This window comes from Lynx rufus, unplaced genomic scaffold, assembly GCF_022079265.1.
Source record: "Lynx rufus isolate CCGP_SWC_20201006 ecotype Redwood Valley unplaced genomic scaffold, mLynRuf1.p SCAF_1, whole genome shotgun sequence".
NCBI classification, from domain to species: domain Eukaryota; kingdom Metazoa; phylum Chordata; class Mammalia; order Carnivora; family Felidae; genus Lynx; species Lynx rufus.
In genome coordinates, this window is record NW_025814823.1 from 226,152,390 (window position 1) to 226,176,721 (window position 24,332).

The 24,332-nt window shown below is 44.4% G+C and overlaps 1 protein-coding gene across 1 annotated transcript in view; it reads left to right on the forward strand.

Annotated features, from left to right (window-relative positions):
• Positions 1 to 24,332, forward strand: part of MYO10 (myosin X) — a 227,601-nt gene that overhangs the window by 137,696 nt on the left and 65,573 nt on the right. Inside the window, exons 10-19 of the mRNA XM_047093899.1 lie at positions 3,003 to 3,132; positions 4,504 to 4,622; positions 5,722 to 5,868; positions 6,051 to 6,151; positions 6,260 to 6,326; positions 7,045 to 7,137; positions 7,562 to 7,630; positions 7,839 to 7,921; positions 10,695 to 10,803; positions 13,586 to 13,666. Of these exons, the coding sequence (XP_046949855.1) occupies positions 3,003 to 3,132; positions 4,504 to 4,622; positions 5,722 to 5,868; positions 6,051 to 6,151; positions 6,260 to 6,326; positions 7,045 to 7,137; positions 7,562 to 7,630; positions 7,839 to 7,921; positions 10,695 to 10,803; positions 13,586 to 13,666 (999 nt within the window). The remainder of the gene's footprint in view (positions 1 to 3,002; positions 3,133 to 4,503; positions 4,623 to 5,721; positions 5,869 to 6,050; positions 6,152 to 6,259; positions 6,327 to 7,044; positions 7,138 to 7,561; positions 7,631 to 7,838; positions 7,922 to 10,694; positions 10,804 to 13,585; positions 13,667 to 24,332) is intronic.

Genomic DNA, 24,332 nt, shown 5'->3' on the forward strand with positions numbered 1-24,332 from the left:
CAATTTGTGGGTTCGAGGCCCGCGTCAGGCTGACAGCTTAGAGCCTGCAGCCTGCTTTGGACTCTGTGTCTCCGTCTCTTTGTGCCCCTTCCTCTCTCTCTCTCTCTCTCTCTCTCTCTCTCTCTCTCTCTCTCACACACTCTCTCTCTCTCTCTCTCTCTCTCACTCTCTCTCAAAAATAAACATTAAAAAAATTTTTTTAAAAAGTGTCTCCTCTTGCCAAAGGGGTGGAGATTGTGACTAAAAAGATTTTAAACAAGACAATAGGACACAAGTAAAGGGTCTTGCCAGTAATTTTAGCATGCATGTCCACATTACTGGTAATTGGTTGCACCCATTAAATTACCCCATAGTATGATTAATATAATTATTCCTTATCATCATGCCCCTGACTCACTTAGGGTTAGATTGCAAGTAGTCAAATTTATTAATACCGTAAGCACATTTGATTCATTTGCTTTCATGTCTCCATGTATAACTTCTGTATGTATTTTAGGAACTTCGAGAATTTTTTCGTGGGGCATCTCTCGATATTTTTCATTTGATAGCTTGACATTTTGTGCTACTGCAAACTTAGTATTTTTAAAGTCTTACTTCCTCTTAGTGTTATATAGACTCCAAGTAGTTGATTTAAACAGTGAAGACTTACATTTCCGTATCGTTCTATGATCTAAGAATTTTTATAAGTTAGTGTTGAATAGGTCTTATTAATATAGGAGGATAACTTTAACCATGGAGATGGAAAATACTAACTTTAGCACAGTGGAGGTGCTTTATAATTATTTTGCTGTTTAGTTTGGTTCTTACCACCTTTTCAAGAGGCTTGAGAATAAGAAATTATTTGTATTCCTTAACTGTCATTCCTTTAACTTTTAGGATAAGTGAATTTGAATAATTTTCCATATGTTTCTTTTCAATTGATAAGCACTTGACTAATCGTTTTTATTCTTTGTGTCAATTTCTGTTTGCACCCATGAAATGAGTCTTCTCACCCCTGAGTAAATAGTTTCTCTTAACGTGTTAAGATTACACCGTGGGGGTTATTTTACAGAACTTCTTTTCTATTGAGATTTTCTTTGTAGTAAATTTCCAGCATTGAAGTTATGGAAGATAATGCAGGAGATTGCGTTTTCTTTTTATGTCGTTAGAAAGTAATAGCATCTGGCTGGATAATAAGTTCGTGGACTCTGTGTTCGTGAGGCCCGGTTTTGAATCTTGGCTGGGTAGCCCTGTGAGAGTTACTTAACCTCTCTGAACACTCGACAGTTATGCACATTTGTGGCCAACACAGTGCTACCATAGAGTCTCGTTTTCCCAAAAGATTATATTAACTTGTGTACTGGTGATCAGTGCATAAATGTCCCAGTTTCACCAGTTTTAGGTTTAACATCCACAAGTTTTTGGCTAATTTTTTTTTTTTTTTTTATTATTTAAAAAAATTTTTTTTTTAACGTTTATTTATTTTTGGGACAGAGAGAGACAGAGCATGAACGGGGGAGGGGCAGAGAGAGAAGGAGACACAGAATCGGAAACAGGCTCCAGGCTCTGAGCCATCAGCCCAGAGCCTGACGCGGGGCTCGAACTCACAGACCGCGAGATCGTGACCTGGCTGAAGTCGGACGCTTAACCGACTGCGCCACCCAGGCGCCCCAGTTTTTGGCTAATTTAATAGAAGTTATTATCCTGCATTTGCTCCAATAAGAAATGCCTGTTGCGTTGTTTTGCTCATGTGTCTTTTATTACAGCTTAAGTGATGGCTCCTTCCCTTATAATTTTTAAATTTTCCTGCCTATTGTTGTTGCCCTTTGTTTTCCCTTTATTGTCTTCTCCTTAAAAAAGAAGTTACACTTCTCACATTTTTAAATCTCTGGTTGTTTCCTTGTCTAATTTCTGTTGCTTCAAAACGGCGCGTGGTTTCCTTCCTGGTCTCCCAAAGTGATTGTCGTTGTCGTAGTTATTACGTTGTGGGTCTGACGTAACCCCTGGTGGGTTGTTTTCGTCAGTGTGGCCAACAGTCCTGTCCTCAGTTGGGGGCGAGGGATGGTTTCTTCTTGACAAGCATGTGGCTTCTACATCACACTAGAAAATGAGCACATCTTGGGTGGGATTCAGAAGATGCCTGGCTTCCGCTGTCAGGATACTTGTATTTGGGGACAGACCTCGTCTCCTGTAGTCGCTGGTGTGTTTTTCTCCATTCATCTGTTCCATGAGGATCTATTATAAAAGGAGCAGAGACTCTCCTGTCTACAGAGTTCCTAAGAAAGAATGTTATTCCCCCGATTTGGGTCCCTGCTGCATTTAACCGTCAAGGGAAGGCTCCAGAGTTTACGCCGGAGCAACCCCATGAAGTCTCACCCTCACCCCACCAGTTCATGTGGAAGAAAATAAATGTTCCGTTATGCTTCAGTATCTACAGAAAAAGCATTTCCTTATCACCGTCATTACTGTGACTCTCTGAGGTGATTCTGCTGTGACATAACTGGGAAGCCTCTACGTATAGTATCTCATTTTTTCCCATTGGTGGGGTGAGCGCTCCACATTCTACAGTTTTTTTTCTTAATTTTTTTAAATTTCAATGTTTGTTTAACATTTAAATATTTAGTTAGAAAGCGTGAGCAGGGGAGGGGCAGAGAGAGAGAGAGAGAGAGAGAGAGAGAAAAGAGAGGGAGAGTCCCAGGCAGGCTCTGCGTGGCCGTTGCAGAGCCTGACGTGGGGCCACGTCACTCGCACTGTGAGATCGTGTCCTGAGCCGAAATCAAGAGCCGGGCGCTCAACCCACTGAGCCACCCCAGGTGCCCCTGCAGTTCTTCCCTAACATCACGTTATTTTCTGTGTGGCTCTGCAGGGTCTTTATCCCTTGAAATTGAGGGCCCGTGAGTCTGTCTCCTGGTTTCTTGCCTGTAGAACAATACCTGACACTTTTATTGAGCGGGGAGGTTTTCATTTTCTTTAGCGTGGGGAAAACACCCGCAAAAAAATTGAACACAGTTACTGTCTTTCAGACGGCAATGGAAGTCATGCAGTTCAGCAAGGAAGAAGTTCGGGAAATTTTGAGGTTGCTTGCTGGTGTATTACATCTTGGGAACATAGAATTTATCACGGCTGGTGGGGCCCAGGTGTCCTTCAAAACGGGTAAGATGACCCCTGCCTTCCTCCCTTCCTCCCTTCCTTGGCTTTTTCCTCCTAGGGAACTTGGACCTAAAGTATTTACTATCCGCCCTTTTGCAGAAAGGGCTTTCTGAGCCCGGGAGAGAGAACTTTGTATTTGATGCGAATGATCAGCCGAGAAAGGGTCCAAGCATCTAAGAAGGGATTGCTGGGTGGCGTGGTGGCTGTGTTCTCATTCTTACCAAGAAAAGAGGAAAATGGACCCGGTAAAGAAATGGGAGCAACCAGGATAAATGTTACGGGTCAGGGGCGTAGTGTCGCTGTAGTTTTTCGTAGTTCTCGAGTGGTGACGCAGTGTAATGGTGAACCCTGTTTTCAAGCGTGACCGCTTGGCTCAGGGTCCAGCTCTGCCGTAGGCCGGTTCCTTGGGTTATAACGTGTCCCCTCAACACCACTGACTTCTGGTCTATAAAGTGCGGCCGTGTTGTCAAGATTAAACGAGCGAATATGCACATCGCAACGTCAGTAGTCACTTTCCAGAAGTAGTTGATGTGTTTACTCTTGAGACTTTCCTGATGGAAGCCACGTGTGAGGGCACAAGGGCTGGGGGAGGGGGGCAGATGAGTTAAAGTTTGAAGTGGCCTCAGATGAGGCCAGAGCTGTAGGTCAGCAGTTCTCACGCGTTTGGTCCCAGAGCGTCTCAATCATCTTCAAACCATAGAGGACTCGCCAGGGCTTTTTCCTTTATGTGGGTCATGTCTGTTCATGTTATCGCGTTAGAAATAAAAACTGAGATGTTTTTGAAAATTAATTGTGCAATCACCATCAGAAGCCCCTTGCATCTTGAAATAAATAGTGCGTTTTTATTCAAAAGACTATCTTCCCAAACAGAAGAAAATCCGCGAGAAGAGCGCCATTGGCTTACATTTTTGCACATTTTGAAAATATCAGAGGTCGGGGAGGACAGCTGGGTTCTCTTACCTGCTGCAGTCACTTTGGTGAGCTCCCTCATGTCATGTAGCCACTGGAAACTCCTCTGTATTGCAGTGATGGAATGAGAGTTAAAAGAAACAGCAAGCGACCTCTTCGGATCACTGAAAAGAGTTAGGACCTTGCAAACGTTTATGGCGGGGTCTTGGACCTGGGGTCTCAGGACCACACTTGGTCCAGGCGTCAGGCCACTAGCCTAAGACTCATCAAGGGAGTGATTAACCAAGCGACAAACTGTGCGTTCTCTAGATTCTACCCGCGGGATTTAGGAATGCTCTCTGGCCTCACGTGTCGCAGTGTGGAGTTGGCTCTGAACCCATGTCTCTGCGTGGGGCTCCCTTTGGGGTCTCGTGGCCCGTTCCTTCTTGGGTCAGTCACTTTTGCCTTGTCTGCCTTCATTTCCAGCCTTGGGCAGGTCTGCAGAGTTACTGGGGTTGGACTCAGCACAGCTCACGGATGCTCTGACGCAGAGGTCCATGTTCCTCAGGGGGGAGGAGATCCTTACGCCCCTCACCGTTCAACAGGTACACGCGCTTCGCCACCAAAACTCATCTTAACAGATACCCCCGGGTTTTCAGATCGTGGCTTTGGTTCAAACGAGGCACTACAGCAAACCATTCAGAGGGGTTTGGTTCATGATCGAAAGAAAGAAGATACCCACGCCGAAGGGAATAGACAAGAGTTGTTCGTTTTCTTAGAGGTAGCGTAGCAGGGTGTTCCAGAGGACCGACCGGGCATGATGGAGGGTTCCTGAGTCCGAGTCCTGACATATTATTTTCTGTCCTTGGAGAATGCATTCGTTGTGTCTGTTTGCTCCTCTGTAAGGCAAGGGTAATGGTCATACCTAAGCCGTAGGATTCTTGTAAGGATAGTAATAAATGTGCTGGATACGTAAGCACTAAATAAACACTAACCATGATTATTTGTTATTATCATGTAGTATTATGTATTTCTGCTTCTGTTACTGTCTGAAGCCAGTTATATGTGCCAGCCCGTCTAATATCGATTTATTTTTTAAGTTTATTTATCTTAAGAGAGAGGGAGAGCGAGTTGGGGAGGGGCAGAGAGGGGGGAGAGAGAACCCCCAGCAGGCTCCTCGCTGTCAGCACAGAGCCCCACGCAGAGTTCGAGCCCATGAACTGCGAGATCATGACCTGAGCCGAAATCAAGTCGGACGCTCAAACGACTGAGCCACCCAGGTGCCCCATGTTTTAAACATGATAAAACTTGCAGCTACCCATATTGGTTCAGATTCTTTCCTACAATTAACATAAAAACTTGAGTTTGAAAGCCTGATATTTCAAAGAAGTCTTAGTGATGGGCATCGAGGAGGGCATTTGTTGGGATGAGCACTGGGTATTGTATGGAAGCCAGTTCGACAATAAATTAGATTTAAAAAAATAATACGAATGAAAGAAGTCTCGGTGACTCCTGCATGTAGAGCGAGTGAGTGAACTCCAGTTTACTCTTTCTTGAGACATCCGCGTCTTTCTGGGTGTCGGGTGCACGGGTGTTCTTCCTGGTCAGTGTGTGTGCGTGTCCCCCGAGGGGTCTGGGATGGACTCACCTGCCTGGGCTTCCGTGGTCAGTGGGAGGCGGTGACCGTGTCCCCCTCTCCTGCAGGCAGAAGACAGCAGAGACTCCTTGGCCATGGCACTTTATGCACGCTGCTTCGAGTGGGTGATTAAGAAGATTAACAGTAGGATCAAAGGCAAAGATGACTTTAAATCTATTGGCATCCTTGACATCTTTGGATTTGAAAACTTCGAGGTATGCTTCTCATGGGTGGGATGCGTGAATTTTTTTCTATCCACTTATTGACTTAAATCTCTTCACATGAATACTGGTATTTTTCTCTGCAGATTTTTTTTTTTTCTTTTTTGCCCTTTCTTCCCCTTTGTATGTAATAGGAAGAGCACTAAAGGTACGTGTTGAATGGTTCCCCCCCTTAGGTTAATCACTTTGAGCAGTTCAATATAAACTATGCAAATGAGAAACTTCAGGAATATTTCAACAAGCATATTTTTTCTCTGGAACAACTAGAATATAGCAGGTAAGAGCTCGTAGAATTCCATTTAAAAGTAAAAAAAAAATAAAAAGCCATAAATTAGTTTTAAAACTCTATTTTATTATAACTTAGCCCTTTTAAATCTTTCCACAGGGAAGGATTGGTGTGGGAAGATATTGACTGGATAGACAATGGAGAATGCCTGGACCTGATTGAGAAGGTAACATTGTTGCAGGCTTGTTACCAGTGCCAAGGGTGTCCAGCTGGGCTGATTCATGTTTATGGGAACAGAATAGCTTGTGCGAACATGCACATCAAAGATGTGAATGTTTAGAACACAATGGACCATTTGGAAACATACATGTAAATGTGCAAGGTTGAATTTTAATAGTTGGCTGCTTCAAACTTATTGTCTCATTGAACAACGTATTTTAGAATCAACAGTGTGTGAATTGGCTTCCCTTGGATTTTAAGTCAGCATCGAAAGCTTCGCCAGCACCAGTAGACTGGACAGTGTAAAAGTTTTGTTCACAAAATTATGGTGGGTTCCATTTTTCCATGTGTGTGTGGAAATTAAATTCATTGGATGTCTTTATAGTATCATTCTGAATTTTTTTTTTACCTTTATTTAGAGAGAGAGAGCGAGCGAAAGAGCGCTTGTGTGTGCGCACACACACAAGTGGGGGAGAGGCAGAAAGATGGAGAGAGAGAATCCCAAGTAGGCTCCCCACTGTCGGGGCTGAGCTCTATTTGAGATCATGGCCTGAACTGAAGTCTGACTCTTAACCGCCTGAGCCACCCAGGCGCCCCCTGAATTTTTTTAGTCCAAGAAATTTCTATGACTTTTCCTTTAGCCACTTACTTGAGAGAGTAGAGAGGAAATATTTTGAGGTAGACGTTCAGCTTTGAATTCAATTCACCTTTCTTCTGTCTTCCAGAAACTCGGTCTCCTGGCTCTTATCAATGAAGAAAGCCATTTTCCTCAAGCCACAGACAGCACCTTATTGGAGAAGTTACACAATCAACACGCTGTATGTCAAAACTTGCCAATTCTTAATTATGTCTGAGTAGGAGATCTGTGGGTTAAGATTACACACAAGCTATTTCAGTGCTGTTGGCTCTCCTCTGCTCCCCACACGTAATTTTCTTCTCAAACCAAAGCTCTTCTCCAATTGCTGGAACCAAATTGAAATCAGTTAAAGGGATAGATTTGGGGCTCCTTGTCAGAATATGCCCACATTCAGTTTATGAGTTTAGAATTTAACATCACTGCTGTGAGGCCAGGTAAGAGCTCCATGGTTTCGATAAAATTGCGTCACATGCTCTGTCCTCAACCTCTGCTCTGTGGTGGGCTTTGCGATTGTTTTCACTATCTCTGGTAGTCAATTCTCTCTGGAGGTCTGTGCAAATCAGTAAGTGAAATTAGGCGCTTGTATTTTTTTTTTTTTTTATTAGAATAACCACTTTTACGTGAAGCCTAGAGTTGCAGTGAACAATTTTGGAGTGAAGCACTACGCTGGAGAGGTAACTTCTTACTTGAGATCCTTGTGGGTATTTGCCCGTCTGGTACCTAGAGAAATAGCTGATTTCAGAAGCCAACATAAATATGTTGAAATGACTTCTTTCATGGGTCCGGCGTTTAAAGGGGATGCCTATGACCTGAAATCATTCTTTTGACTGACTGTACGGTTTTTCTTTTTCTTTTTCTTTTTTTTTCTTTTTTTTAACCCAGGTGCAGTATGACGTCCGGGGCATCTTGGAGAAGAACAGAGATACCTTCAGAGATGATCTTCTCAACTTGCTCCGAGAAAGCCGGTATGTCGGTCTCCAACCCCATATGTCGTTAGCAAGCAAAGCATTCCTGGTGCAGATTTACAAACATAGAAAAAAATCGGTATGGAAGCAGCTTGGTTTACCGTGTTCTTTCATGGGCAATATTTCATTAATAAAATGACCTCGATACAGAAAATAATATGAGTCGCATTGACCACCATTTAATGAGGTACCGTAAGAAGAGCGTATCTATGACGTAGATACTGTCAGTCCTGTTAAGCAGATGAGGGAAGTAGTTTTGGGGGCGGTTCAGGGCCTTGCCCACGAATGCACAGCTAGTTTTGATTTGCTCTGCTTGGCTCAAGAACAGAAGGCCTTGCCCAGGATGACCTTTCTTCTCAACAGGCCGAGAGCTCCGTGTTCAATTGCTTTCATCCTCTGGTCCGTAGGACCCGTGTGTCTCTAGCTGAAGGGATGTCAGGAAAAAACATCCATCCAGCTAAAATTACAAACTTCCACATGCATTGATTCGTGCACAGATCATAAATTCACGCCCTTAAATCGGTAGTTGGTTAGCTTAGCTGCTTGTAGGAGGCTGTGTGAGAGAGAAAGGGGGAGAATCGCCCAGAGGGAAAGCTTTCGATACTTGTTTCAGATCTAGAGTGAATCTGTGACAGAAACATTTTTATTATATAGGTTAGGAAAGTAGCACAATTACTTAAAAATCTGTAATACTTTTAGGAATGTCAAGCCCATGTGGCTACACTGTCACATAGACTGAATTGAGGTGAAGGAAGCCCACCCACAGGGTCAGATAGGAGTTTAGAAATGGAAGGTATTTCGATTTGTTTGAACTCTCCTGTGTGAAGATTCCCTGTTTACGGCATTGGCAGCTATTTTTGCTTTTATTTTTTTTGTAATTTTTTGTAATTTAATGTTTATTTATTTTGAGAGACAGAGAGAGACAGAGCATAAGCAGGGGAGGGGCAGAGAGAGGGAGACACAGAATCTGAAGCAGGCTCCAGGCTCTGAGCTGTCAGCACAGAGCCCGACGCGGGGCTCGAACTCACGAGCTGTGAGATCATGACCTGAGCTGAAGTCGGATGCTCAACCGACCGAGCCACCCAGGCTCCCCAGCTGTTTTTATTTTTAGATGAGTTTTCAGATCTTTAAAAATGGACATGTTCAGGGACGTCTGGCTGGCTCAGTGAGTAGAGCATGTGACTCTTGATCTTGGGGCTGTGAGTTTAAGCCCCACATTGGGGATAGAGTTTACTTTAAAAAAAAAAAAAAAATATATATATATATATATATACACACACACACACACACACACACACTAATAAAAACGGTGGTATTTTCAAAATACCATAGCAATGGTACTTTTCTATCCGCTGTCAAAGCAATTTCTTAGTTATTAGATTTTAATTGATACATTTAAAAATGACCTTCATGTTAAATAAAAGCATTTTGCTGTGAAAAGATCACAGGTGTGGAGGTCAGCAAGGTGACATTTGGCTGGTCGCCTCGGTCAAAACGTAAACTGGGTTTGTGACTGGAGTAAAAGAGTTTCTTTCTTAGTCCAGGTTTGTCTCTGCAAAAATGAGGGGCTTGGGCTGTTGCTTGGTCTGTGCTCTTTGACCTTTGACATCTGTGACACTTTCATGGAAACAGAGCTTTCCTCCGAAGCGCTCAAAGCACACTTAGAGAACTTCAAAGAGCACGTAATAGCACCCTGGAACAAAAACAAAAAAGGGACGGGGCAAAGTGAGAGGTGACAGGGCCGCCTTTGATGGTGCCACCTCAGGAGGTGTGGATACTCAGACATCGTCCCTGCCTTTCCTGGTCTCAGTGAAGCCACTCATCCCCACTCCTCTGCCCAGACCTGTAGCGTCTTCCATGCAAGAAAGATAAAAAGTTATCGGAGGGGCACCCGGGTGGCTCAGTTGGTCAAGCATCCGACTGTAGCTCCGATCATGATCTCGCGGTCCGTGAGTTCGAGCCCCGTGTCGGGCTCTGTGCTGACAGCTCAGAACCTGGAGCCCGTTTCAGATTCTGGGTCTCCCTCTCACTGCCCCTCCCCTCTTCACACTCTGTCTGTCTCTCAAAAGTAAATAAACAAAAAAAAAATTATTGGAAGGCTTTTACTTTTTATTAGTAGGGGCAATTTTATAGAACTTTTCAGCGATAACAGCAACAAACTAACATGAGTGTTGACGCTGTGCCGGGCACCGTGCTCAGCCTTTTGTATACATTTTCTCATTTCATTCCCCACCCCACCGCCAGCACAGTGGGACAAATTCTTAACTGACCCTCCTTTTGCAGATGAGAAAAATGAGGCTAAGTCAAGCATCTGCCCTGGTCCTGTAGCTTGGAAGGGGTGGGGGCAGGATGGAAACCCTACTGTGTTTCACTGCAGATCTCACTTTTCCCTCTGTGAACTGGTTGGTTCTTCGAAATACAGTGAGATGTGCGAAAACATCTCCCTCCTACGGGCAAAGACATCAGGGCTGCAGAAGCATAGGTGGCACTCTGGAAACACAGCGCTCCTTGCTGGCATGCCACCCCGGGTCACTTTCATTCCAATCCGTTTGTCTCCTGCAAGACTGGGGCTCAGAAGGCGGCCACCATTTTTTTTCCCCCAGTGCCTAAAGCCCTCGGGCAATGGTTGTTTTGAAATCTTTGGAAGTTGTCTTAGCTCTTCCTGGACTCGATGTGTTACTTTCATTGGGAAAGTGCATTGTAATTATAGTAATCCAGCCCCTGATAACCGGGTGCGTGCCCCTCATGGCCCTCCTCCTCTCTGCTCACACAGATTCGACTTCATCTATGACCTGTTTGAACACGTTTCAAGCCGCAATAACCAGGATACCTTGAAATGTGGAAGCAAACATCGACGGCCCACAGTGAGCTCACAGTTCAAGGTTAGTCTGTCCTGCTGGCTTTCACGAATTTATGGGTGTTGTGATTTTAGGAATTGGAAACAGGACTTGGCATATGTGAGGTCCAGGAAAGCATTTATTTTATTTTTTCTTTTATGTCACCAGATAGTGCTTTCGAAATAAAATCTACTTTTTCTGAGATGAAAACATGTAGGTTTTTGGTTTTTTGTTTTTGGGGTTTTTTTTGTCTTGTTAAATAGCTACCTATTCTAAGTCGAAGGACTGTTTGGCCTTTTGGGGTCACCTTGATTTGTATTTAGAGGCTCGTATGAACATAGAGTGTATTTCTTCCCATGTTTGGTTTTTGTATTTTTCCCGGGTACGTTTACAGTATCATAAGTGGGAATAATGACTGAGCAAGCACGCATTTAAATAAGATCCATGTCAGTTACCTTGTCCAGATACCCAGAATTCAGGGAAATAGGGACCATTCCTACTTGCATTTTAAATATGTAGCCATTTTAGAACGTTTAGAGGTAGAGCATGTGAAGACCATTTTTGAAAAAAAAAAAATTTAATGTCTATTTTTGAGAGAGAGAGAAACTGGAGCACAAGTGGGGGAGGGGCAGAGAGAGAGGGAGACACAGAATCCGAAACAGCCTCCAGGCTCTGAGCTGTCAGCACAGAATCTGACGCGCGGGACTCAAACCCACGAACCACGAGGTCGTGACCTGAGCCAAAGTTGGACGCTGAACCGACTGAGCCACCCAGGCGCCCCTGACCATTTTCTGACCTTAATTGTTCTGTTTTACCCCCAAGTAACAAATCCTAATAGGAAGAGAAATAGAGGCATATGAGTCAATAGACATTTATTAAGTCTGCCTTCAAAGAGTCTTTCACTTAGTTATTCGGAGTTGGATGCATCCGGTGGGGTTCTGTGTGAGGCCTGTTGTACAACGTAGTTGGCAATGAGCCAGATACGCACCAACCTTGCTAACAAAGCTGGATCATGAGATACGATGGGCAGGCTTGACCTAGGTAGGATATAATAAAAGTAGTTGCCATGTGGGGGCACCCGGGAGGCTCAGTCAGTTAAACATCTAACTCTTGGTTTCGGCTCAGGTCATGATCTCACGGTTTGTGAGTTTGAGCCCCATGTTGGGCTCTGTGCTGACAACGGGGCCTGCTTGGGATTCCCTCCCCCGCCCCTTCCTCTGCCCCTCCCCCACTCACACGGTATCTGTCTCAAATAAATTAAAAAAAAAAATAGTTACCATTTATTGTGTATGTATTATGTGCCAGTCACTAATCACTTCACGTATATGATCTGAGTTCATTTCTCCCATCTTATAAGTACATACTATTGTCCCCATTTTATAGATGAGGAAACTGAGGTTTGGAGAAATGGAGACCATTCAGGCCCTCTGAGGACTAAAGCTAGGATTTGAACTGTACCTGTCTGACTCTAAAACCTAGGTTTCTAATCCCCCAGTGGAGTTGTTATATTACCTTTTTCTAGAGCAGTGTTGTCTGGAGTTGCCTTGGAACTCCAGATTTGGGGATTAAATTGCACTAGGAATCAAGGAAATGGCAGAGAGCGGTCAGGCCTTCCAGGTAGAGAGACTGAGCAGGAGTCCTGAACCAGGAACGTTGGGTCGTGTTCCCGGAAGACTGATTCGGTGAGGCCAGCAGACAGAATGTCTCATAGGGAGTTAAATTGGCACCAGAATATATATGAATATATATATATATATATATATGAAGGGCCACACATGCCAGGCCATTTGGTCACCTGTGAGAAATCCTAAAGCTTTCGAACCCGAGAAGGAACTAACCAATGTAGTGCTGTAGACGACCCAGTTTTTTCCACAAAATTGTAAGAAGAAAAAAGAAATGGAGGGAAACCCAGTGGATTAAAAGACTGAAAGACCCTAAGTACAGCACAGGAACCTCATTTGCATTCTGATTTCAAGGAACAGACCAGTTAAAAATTATGAAATTTGAGACACTTGAGGATTTTTGTATGAAATCTGAGACACCTGCTTCTTTTAAGATTGGAATTAAGGAATTCTTGTTCAGGCTTTTTCGGATGATGCTATGGTGGTTACATACAGGTTTGGAAATGTTTAGCCTTTGATAACACATACTGAAATCTTGAGGGATGAACTAAAAACGCCGTTTTCTACAAGGGCTGGGCGTAGGGTGTCCTCAGATGGGGATTGGATGAAACAAGATTAGCCATGAGCAGAAGCTGGTGATGAGTGTTCATTACATGCTCTGTCTGCATTGGGAAATGTTAAAAATTCATCACAATAGCAACAAAAAATTTAAAAAATAATAATAAAGCGGTATTATGGAAGCTTGATCTGCCTGGTGACTTCAGGGTAAGAGTGAGAAAGTGTGAATTATTGGTACAGACTGTCATCTTAATGGAAATAATGAATTAGGAGGAAAAAACCTCCAGTGGGACAGTGCATTCAGCCCAGATTTTCTGTACCAAACATCGAAATAGCCCAGAGTTGCTTTCTGGTGGTTAACAGAATATTGGTTTTTTTTTTCCCCCCCAATGATACTCTTCCAATGAAGTGACAAATGAGTTTTGTATATTGTGAAGTAATTTCAGTGACTGTAGATTGTAGCACCTTGGCTTTATCTTATATGAGAATGACAGTGTTAAAACTTAATATTCCATTAATCATAAAAAAATTATTCCTGTGATTTCTATTGTTTCTTCCTGTTTCTGAGGAGTGCCTGAGATGCTGAGAAATCTAAAGAATGACATAATAAGAGACTAAATCAACATATACTTTTTTCTTTCTAATAGGACTCCCTGCATTCCTTAATGGCAACGCTAAGCTGCTCTAATCCTTTCTTTGTTCGCTGTATCAAGCCAAACACGCAGAAGGTAAGATTTACAGCAGCGCTAGACTGAGGCTGTGTCTTTAAGGACACCGCCTCCCGGGCACTGTCTGTAAAGCCCTTTCATCATAGAGGGTTGGGAGCATATATGACATTATTATAACCTAACATTAAATAGAAAAATTCCCTTTGTCTCCTGGGCCTACTTCTCTGCTTCTGAATGATGCCATTAAGCTTTAGAGAAATCTAGTTTAAAAGGAAACCTTGTGAAACCTTCACAATTTTTTTTTTTTTTTTTTAAGGATTTGGTTTGAAATTCTTGGGCAGCTGTCTCTTATGGAAGAGATGGTTGGTGTATGTTTTGTGGTTGGTTTAGTTTTTCATTTTGCTTTCTTGTTAAGCATGATGAAGGGTCTGTATTCTAAGCAGCGGTGCTGACTTTTTTAAGGACTCTGACCAGGTAGTCATGCCTAATTTGATAATTCCTGATAGAGCGTCATTGTGTGTTTTCATGGGTAGACTCTGTGAATTTAGTGTTTTAGTGCCATAGCCTGATCAGAAACAATATGAGTGTTACAGGAAGCTGTCTGAACGAAGAAAATTTAGTATTCAATGTATGTCATTGCTGAATCCAAGACTAAATGGGAAACTAGCCGTCAAATGTTGAAAAATAGAAATTGTCTTTGCTTTGGGAAACATCAGCTCTTCGTAATCTCCCCGAAGAGAGGAAAACCCTCCACAAGACAGTAATGTCAGCAGCCCCTCTTGTTAAAAAACTAAATGCTGTTCTCATAAGGCGTAAGAGAAGGAATCTGACCTGAACTGTTTCTTTTGAGACTTAGGTTATATTCTAGTAACTTTGCTGATACTAGATCTTCTTTTTTACCTTGTTTCCCAGTTGCCCTTGACTAACTATTAGTGGTTCCTCATTTATAGTTTAAAGATGTTCATGGGGCGCCTGGGTGGCTCAGTCGGTTGAGCGTCTGACTTCGGCTCAGGTCATGACCTCGCGGTCCGTGAGTTCGAGCCCCGCGTCGGGCTCTGTGCTGACAGCTCAGAGCCTGGAGCCTGCTTCCGATTCTGTGTCTCCCTCTCTCTCCGACCCTCCCCCATTCATGCTCTATCTTTCTCTGTCTCAAAAATAAATAAACATTAAAAAAATTAAAGAAAGATGTTCATAAGAACCACGATACTGAACTCTCTGTCTTCTAGGAAGGTAAAAATGGACGCTGCTTGTAAGGACGAGTAACCTGTTAAGTTTGCTATCTCACTGTGAGCCCATGATGGTGAGAATTTGGTATTTGTGTGGCATACAGCAGCCGACGGAGACTGGTCTTACATGGAAGATCTGTGCCTCTGTTCTGGTGGTTTAAAAAAACAGCTCACCTTTCCACGTCTCGAATTTATATTAAAATGTTTTAGATTATCACAGAAAATGGCAGCATAAACAAAATGTAGTTTTTGGCCATAACGTAGGAAATTACTAGTTAAAACCTAGCAAGATACCACGCCAGCTGTTTTCTATTTCTCTTTAATTTTTTTTTAACATTTATTTATTATTGAGAGACAGAGCATGAGCATGGGAGGGGCAGAGAGAGGGGGAGACACAGAATCGGAAGCAGGTTCCAGGCTCTGAGCTGTCAGCACAGAGCCTGACGCAGGGCTCAAACTCACAGACCGCGAGATGGTGACCTGAGCAGAAGTCGGACGCTTAACTGCCTGAGTCACCCAGGTGCCCCTATATTTCACTTTATAACCTCAATAGGCAGTTTTTACGATATATATGGACTTCGTGATTTGGGTCTATACCCCCAGGAGCTGTGTAACCTCTCTTACTTTTACTCTTTACACAACAGGGATAATAATACCGTATTTCATCGTTCAGAGAGGCTGTTTGTTCCCAATTTAAGGACTTGGGTGCTGGGGGTGCATTTTACAACTTCTGGCGAGCAATAGTTTAATTGGGAGCGCTGTTCCTTTCTCAGGGGTATGTGTAACATAATCATGCAGGTTTGTAGGCGTCGGTGTCTTAGATTCAGTAAAATGGGGACCTGCCATATGTCAGCACTGTTATGAGGAGAGAAATTTGAATTTGAAAAACATACTCCCACATGTATTTGTTTTCTTTCTTGGGTGACATGGAGTTTTTCCTTGAAATTGTAATAGCTTTTGAAATTAGGCCTGCTTGAACAGTCTTCAGCAGGCAGAATATTGAAGAGATTACCTTTTACTGATGTTTATTTTTTTCTTGCTGGGATGTGACTGTCCCTAATTGCTTTGGTTTTTGCATTTAAAGAAATGAGCCAACCCAACCTCATGTTTCATAAGTACTTCTCACAGTCTTCCCATCACCTGTTCTGTGGCAGAAACTAATTAATACTCACCAAGAGTTGGACCGTAGGAGACTTTGGAAAAACATCTCAGTACCATTTCAGATGTACCCAGAAAGTGAAGGCACAGACACGTGAACCTTCTGGTCTGAGGCCCAAGACGTAGGTGTGATTTTAAGTGCGAAGATGCTAATTAGAATCTGGAAATCGTTAATTATGGCTTGCTTAGCATTCATCTGGTTCCACTGAAAATATCTGAGTGCTCCTGTTGATGATGTTATATGAAATGTATGTAAACAACCCTCATTTGGAGTTTATTGTGAGCCTTCTTTTGTCCTAAGATCAGTGCTTCTAGAAATCTCACGGGGAAAATCTTGCCAGCCTTTGCCCCATAGAAGAGGAGTGTATATTTGTGGCATGAAGGGATGAGACCGTGTCTCTTACTTCATACCCTTTTCTGGTCATTTGCTCCTTACGGGACCTTGAGAGGATGTATTTGAACTTACGTATATGGAAGTATTTTGTGCCTCATTCAGGAACATGGGTCATAGGTTTGGGCAGATTCTAGAGGGTTCATTTTTGACAACTCTATGACCAGAGGGATAAAAGCAGTGGCCTTCAAGTCTGTGACCTAAAGAAATGTGGCCTTAGAAAAAGTGAAGGAGTTGCCTTGTGCTTTTGGGAGCATATCCAAGATTACCATGGTGGCCTTGTGAATGTGAGTACACGCCCAGTGGGCCCCAAGCTTGCAGGGCAGGCTGCCTTCCCTCCTTGTCAAATGCATGAAGCTCAGAGTGGGTCCTTGGGCCTAAAGCATTTGGAAATCCTTTGCTGGAAATATTACAGGGTTTTTGTTACTTGGCACTTTTGTGTTTTGCTTTGAAGGCCAAGTGCAAATGGGGAGAATTGGACTGAAATGCTAGGACATTATGTCAGTTCAGCTGTAATAATTGTGGACTTTTTGTCATGCGCAACATGAAGCTGACCTTAGGCGTTGTATAAAAGACATTTCACTCGCGTTGAGGAATCCTGGGGCTAAGTCACAAGGTGAAGTTGAAAAAGCCTACCTCTTAGACGATGGAGTATTACTCAGCCGTAAACAAAGAATGAAATCCTGCCATTGGCTAACGACATGGAGGGAGCTGGAGTCTGAGGCTAAGCAAAATACGCCTGAGAAAGACAAATACCATGTGATTTCACTCCTATGTGGAGTTTAAGAAACAAAGGAACCAAGAGAAGAAGACAGGCGAGCCAAGAAGCTCTTGCCTGTAGAGAACCAACTGTTGGTTACCAGAGGGGAGGTGGGTGGGGGATGGGTGAAATAGATGATGGGGATTAAGGAGCGCACTCATGGTTGTGAACACTGGGTGTAGTATGGAAGTGTTGAACTGAAACCGACAGAACGCTGTGTGTTAACTATACTGGAAGTAAAATTTAAAATAAAATTACAAAGTAAGCCCCCCTCCCCATAGGGGGTAGTGAGCAGTCAGTTCTCTGCCTTACACATAGCACTGAAGGATGTAATCTTCTCCTTGACTTAGAATTGTGGCGTTTCCAAGGGGCAGAGTTCTCCATGAGACAGTTTTTAGTTGGCAATGTAGCCTGTTAGCTTTTGTCTAGTGTGGCTTGCGAGGCAGTGGTAGTTTCTGGCTCAAAGGGTCCAAACCAACAGCAGATTTCCGTAACAAAGGAAACCTGCCTTGCTTCATCAGAATTTCTCCCCAAGGGTGTCCCAAGGCCTGTGATCTCTCCCCTCTCTCCCCGCCTGGTATTTTAGCAAATAAGTTCTAGTCAGAAAAGTCTGTCATTAACATTCCTCAGAAAAACCCTGAGGAGGTGCAGGACAGAATTAAAGAAGGGAACGGACTGATGAATATCAGGAAAACCTTCGGGGGTGTGAGCACTGGCTGTCTGCAGTTCCCAGGCTCCCATGGGAGGAAAGCGAGGCCACTTCCTGCAGACGCTGTGGGCTGTCACTTGTCAGGAACATGGCTGGCCGGCCGTCCTCACCGTTCCTTCTGCAGTTGTGAGCTGAGGAGCCCTCGCCTTCCAAGGTGGGGAAGCCTTCGGTTCCTTGCAGCATCCTCTTCAAGCTTTTAACCCAGCGTAGCGGCGTCCTTAAAGATTCTGTCAGAGTCTCCTCCAAAATGGCAGGACTTGGGTCACCTGAATCTCCCCAAGGCCGGTGGCTGGTGGAGGAAGGCTTCTAGCCAAGCTGGCGGCTTGGAGGGAGGTTTTCCTAAGGGAAGAGGGGAAGAGTGAGGAGAGGGACGTCCATGCCAAGGGAAGGCTGGAGACCAGGCCCCAGGGAAGGGAAACCATGGGGTCTGTGAGGGAGGACTGCGGTCACACTTGCTGGAGATTGGATTATCCGGTGGGAGTACAGAGCGGGAGACACAGGGTTAGCCTGACCGTGGTGGCTTGCCTGGAAGCACTGTCTGTGTACCCTGAGACACATGGACCTATCAGCCTTCTCACATAATCGTCTTTCCAAGACTGGAGGGGATGCCGTGCTTTGCACTTCAATGAATCCCGATGACCTGTGTCCCTCTCTTTCATGGTGCCACCATTGATACCAGACTAGATTCCCCAGTTGGACGACACCGGAGACAGGCTGGGACCGCACAGGAAGTGAGAACAGTGTGCAGGTGTTACGAGAACCTAACCCTCTGCTTCCAGAGGCATAATGATTCGATGAATGAATTAATGAATTCAGCACCTGTAGTCCTGGGGGGTTGTATTTGTGTCATCCAGATGCTGCCTGCCATTTGCTTTCTTGTGGGTTTTTTTGTTTTTGTTCTTTTTTTTTTTTTTCCGGTTTTTGGGTTTTTAAGTAAGCTCTACACCCAATGTGGGCTTAAATTCCTGGCCCTGAGATCAAGAGTTACCCGCTCTACCCACTGAGCCAGCCCTCCCCCCCCTTTTTTTTAAACAAAGACCAAACATTTCTTTAAAAATGCTGATGATAATGTGGCATATTTCCTACCTTGAATTTTTGTCCTGTATCTCCTGTATCTCATTTTGTTCATCTTCTGTCTCATCAGCCTTACTGAAGTTTACGGAAGCAACTTTTTTTTTCGTCTTTGATCTCTCTACCCTAATCTTATTTTTCTGAATAAAGTGTTCCATGCGTACAGAGGATCTTAACCAAGTACAGCTTCATAGGACCTGCCTTGCCCGTCTTTGCGTCCTGCTGCATAGCTCAGTGTTGCGGCCACAGGATGTGCTCAGTAAGTGAGCACAGAATCGAATTGCTAATCCAAGTACATCGTACACCCTCTCGTGGTACACGAGGGCTTAACTTTGCCAAAGATCTAGACCTAACTTGCCACTTAAGAAAAAAATTTAGGGGCGCCTGGGTGGCTCGGTTAATTGGGCATCTGACTTTGGCTCAGGTCATGATCTCACGGTTCGTGAGTTTGAGTCCCGCGTTGGGCTCGCTGCTGTCGTGCAGAGCCTGCTTGGAATCTTCTGTCTCCCTCTCTTCTGTCCCACGCTCTTGTCACTGAGCGGTCCCCTGGCTTTGGGTTTGCTTCCTCCTCCCTGAGGCGTGTCTGGGGACAGTGCCCGTGTAGGGAAGCAGCCGTAGGTATTAAATGAGCCAAGGGGGACACGAAACAGCTGCATTGGACCGTGAGAAAGATCGCACACCCGCGCTATAGGTTGGGGCTAGAGACCGTGCTCAGCGTTTTACAGCTCACTCCATCCTCGTGAATGCAAACCCAATTTATGCTGGACCACGGGGAAAGCTTCCTAAGGCTGTTGCCAGACCTTTTCCTTTTAAGTCCTTGATGTTGTTATGGGATGAACGTTTCTTTCAGTTGTTTTTCAAACTTTTTAAAATGTTCTTATTTTGGAGAGAGAGAGAGAAAGCACGAGTGGGGAGGGGCAGAGAGAGAGGGAGACACAGAATCCGAAGCAGGCTCCAGGCTGTGAGCCGTCAGCACGGAGCCCAACGTGGGGCTCGAACTCACGAACCGTGAGACCATGACCTGGGCTGAAGTCAGACGCTTAACCGACTCAGCCACCCAGGTGCCCCTTATTTCGGGTGTTTTAAAATTGACTTTATTTTTTCTTTTTAAGTAATCTCTATACCCAATATGGGGCTTGAACTCATGACCTTGAGATCAAGAGTGAGATGTTCTAACTGAGCCAGCCAGGTGCCCCTAAAGGTGACTTTTATTTACAGAAAACTTGAGCATATAGCATGGGGTTTCCATGTCATTCTCCATGCCCCTCAACACACACACACACACACACACACACACACACAATTTCCCCTCTTATTAACATGGTACACGAGTGCGGCACGTTTATGATGATTCATGAACCAGTATTCTAAAGCCCAAAGCTCTAAAGCCCAGCTTCTAAAGCCCAGCTTAAGGTTAGCTGTGTTGTAAGGCTCTCTGAGCTTTGACATACGCACACTGTCATCCAGTGTCAAAATGCCAAATGTTCCCAATCTACTCACAGTACAACGAACATCTTTCTCAAGTAATATTTTATAAGAACGGGATTGTTTCCAGTGGGACAAAACTTGAGGCGCTGAGAATGTGGTTTCTCTTGCACAGGATAAAATGTGAGTGACACGGTTTTCTGCAGAAGAAACAAACAAACAAAAAAACTACACGCGAAAGTAGGGAGCGCAAAAGCATCTGGAGCCCCAGGGAGCGAAGGACATTTTAGAACTACCTGGATTGTCAGCCCCTTTGACTCCTCTCTCCGTTCAGATAGGCTTGCAGCCTGTAGGGGTGGTTCCGTTTCTTCCACGTACTTACTGGAAAATGCCCACTTAGCCCTGAGTGGCCTTCCATAATTCTTCCTGTCTTTCTGACTGCCACTCATGTTGTCTGCTCTCCCGTCACTGGAGTGCCCACTGCCAGCGTCTTTAACTTTTGAGAACGTCACATACGGACGACTTCTAAAAAGACAGCTTTACCTTTTCAGGAAATTTTGGTGAAGGAAGCATTCAAGCCACCATTCTTCTCCCCCAAACAAAACAATCCCATTAAACCCCTCCGCGGTCACTCGAATCCTGTTTACCATGTTGTCATGGCAACTGTTCAGTCCCGCTCTGCAAAGGCGAGGATAAATAGCCATAAATGAAGCCCCGCTCAAGTGAAGAGAGTTGTTCTCTGGGCGGACCTTGCAAGGTCACAACTAAATTGCGTGATTTTGTCCCGTGGCTTTTGATTTTTATTTTTCCTTTTTTAGTCCTGGGCCATCTTTTAAGATCTCGGGGGCCTTCACATGTCTTTACACATTTCTTGGTGCAATGGGGGGCGGAGGGGGGGGAGGGTTAGTTAGCTCCTGCAGTTTAAAGTATCGTCAGCAATTGCAAATCCCCGCCAGCCTGGACTTCCTTTCAGTAGAATCGGGAATGAATTAAGCAGGCAGAGCCCAAGACACCACATAAAAGCCTGGGAACACCAGCGAGCCGAAGAAAGCCCGTTTTTGTGTCCGTTGCCTCAGATGCCTGTAGTCCGGACTGCTAAAGATGCCGCCATTTACAGGGGACAAAAGCTGAACGGGCACAAGGAACCCAAGGTAGGAGCTCTTCTCTTATTTGAGCCGCTTCAAAGTTTCACGTGCCTTGGAACGATGAGGGTAGCGGGAAATTCTGTGGGGACATTCTTTAAACCGGGGAGAGACGGGTTTTCCGTCTCCCTGAGCACCAGACCTGTTTAATTTCTCAACAGGTGGGTAAGTACTGATCTTGATGGCATTTCCAAGTTTGAACTGCTAACGCTTTGTAAGAATGAAGGACAGGGTCGCGTAAGGCGTGGATAATGGGATATGCTTTTGAGAGGCAATTCACCTTTTACAGGAAAAACCATTTTTTAATGTGAGGTTGGGAGGGGAGATTGCTCGAGGTGGTTTCTTTTGTTTGAATTTGTTATCTCGAGGCGTGTCCTTTTAAAAGTTGACACGTTACGGGCTTGCAGCTTCTCCTTGTACTTGGTGTGAACCTCTTAAGGAAATCTGCCCAAGCGGAATTTTTGGTTTTTAAATTGCGTTATAAATCGGTTTGTACACAAATGTGGAAATGGAGAAGTTATGGGAGTCCTTTGGTCATCCGTTGACTATCATGTGCTGATTTCACACAAGCAGACCCATGCCAGAAGTTTGCAATCTGCCCAGAGAAACCAGATCAGGCACTTCTGGCCGAGATTCTCTTAGTCCCCAAGTAGGTGTCCCCAAAGAAAGAACATAATAAAGAGCGTCTGAAATGCTAATCTCTGCCTCCACGGACACTTGAATGTGTTCTGTGGATTTCCATTCATTTGCTAAAAGTGCCCTTTAAGGGAGCCAGTTTTAAATGTGAAGGTGGTCTTTCATATTAAATCGAGCTACATTTAAAAGAAAGGAATAATAATGTGGCTGACTGTTGCTTAGCTAAATCTACTCTCATGGAAATAAATTTCCAGCGCTAGGTGAAAACCTAATGTTAGAATGTGTTTTACCATCTGGTTTAACAGTCTTACAAGTAATTAATCTGACATAAAATGAAATGCCATCGGAAGAGTGTTAGTCACCAGTGGGAAATTACCACTTATCTCTGCCTCGCTCGTACTGACTTTCCTTACCCATATTTCCGTGCTGGTTAAGTATGTAGATCCCCAGCTTCAGAATCCCATTGCTTGGCCCCAGGACTGGAGTGACACCATACACGTCACTCTGCTGAGCACCGTTTCGCTCACTCGCTGTCCCTGATGAGTGCCCCAGCTTGTTAAAGAATACTTTTTGGGAAGACTGATTACAGACCCCAGCCCATCTGCACTGCGAGCTTCCTACCTGGGAAGTGACAGCTGCCACGATGGGGTAAACATTTTTTCCCCGCCCCCCGCCCCCCTCCTGCCCACCGTATCAGATGGTTATAGCCCTCAGCCCTCCCACTGTGTATCTTTACTTTGGCTCTTCTTCCTGAACTTCTGGAAATAGCGACCAATCAGAATAGCAGCCCCACTGCAGCATTTGAGCAAATCCCAGACCCTCCTGTCCCTTTTATGCAGACTGTGGGGTGGTGGGTTTGTTTGTTTGTGGGGTTTTTTTGGTCGTCTAACTTAAATGGCCTTACATTGGCATTTTCACCAGCCCCCTTCGTGTGTGTGTGTGTGTGTGTGTGTGTGTGTGTGAGTGTGAGTGATTGCTATTAGAGACTTTGTTCTAAAACTCCCCACTGCCGCCCAGCAACTATAGGAAGAGTCGGTTCCCCTCGATGACTCTGGAGCAAAGGGCCCAGGTTTGAGCCCAGACCAGAGGGTAGAACTGGGGGATGAATTGTGGCCTGGTGCTCGGGCTCAGAGTCAGCCTCCCTGCATCTTCTCACAGCCTTAGAGGAGGCCCTCTGCACCTCCATACTTTGTTCAGCATTTTGCTGTGTTGCCCTTTGACCCTGGGGTGTTCTTGTCCTTCCTCAGGCTGGCTCTTTCCCTGATACACAGAAATACTACAATAAATAGTAATAATAATACAAACACCACCACAGGGGTTTGCCTTCAACCCTCCTCAGTATGAAGGCACTACTGCTTGATTCTAAACTATTTGGAAAACGTGCGAAATACAAATTTAAATGGTTTAACCTTTATGTAAATTATAGTCTACTCTTCATTTTGTAATTGACTTTTTATTAGCTTACTGTATCTTAAAACATTCCCGTGCCTTTTCTCCCCCATGACTGCAGAATTCTGTCAGGGGCTGTGCTTTCAAATAGATTCTATTACTGGATTATTTCCTCGTCGTCAACAGTGTTTCTGCATTATTCATGTGTATGAATACCGGTGCACGCTCAAGATTGTTTTTTAAAGGTAAAATTTGTCAGTGTATTTGCTAAATCATGGCATGCACTGTCGTGACTTTGACGTATACATACACAGGGCCAAATTGTTCTTCATTTAAGGCCAGCCAACAACGAACAGGAAAAATATTTTGCAACGTGTTTCACAGGGGATTTATAGCCTTAAAAAAGAGCCCTTAGAAATCGGTAAGGAAATCCAATGTTCTGAGAGAAAAGTGGGTGAAACACATGAATGCGAAATTCGCAAAAGGTGATACGCCAATGGAAAATGGCCTGCGACTTCAATAGTGTGATCAAAGAAATAGGGAGATAATTTTGCCAGTGTGTAGACTGAATGAGTTTCTGGGTTTCGTGTTGCTTTTTCACAACACGTCCGGAGGTGGTAGGGGCAGGGACGACCATTAACGCACCCGGGGAGTTCCCACTGTGGCAGCCTTCCCCAAGACCAGTCTCATCCTGTGTTCTTGATAGCGTTTCCTTGCCTCTTCCGGGACAGCCTTCCATCCGTTTTTCCCTCTTGTGCTGTCAAACGTTCCTTTGCTCAGGGTTCCTTCTCCTTGGTCACACTCTCTTTATATCCAATG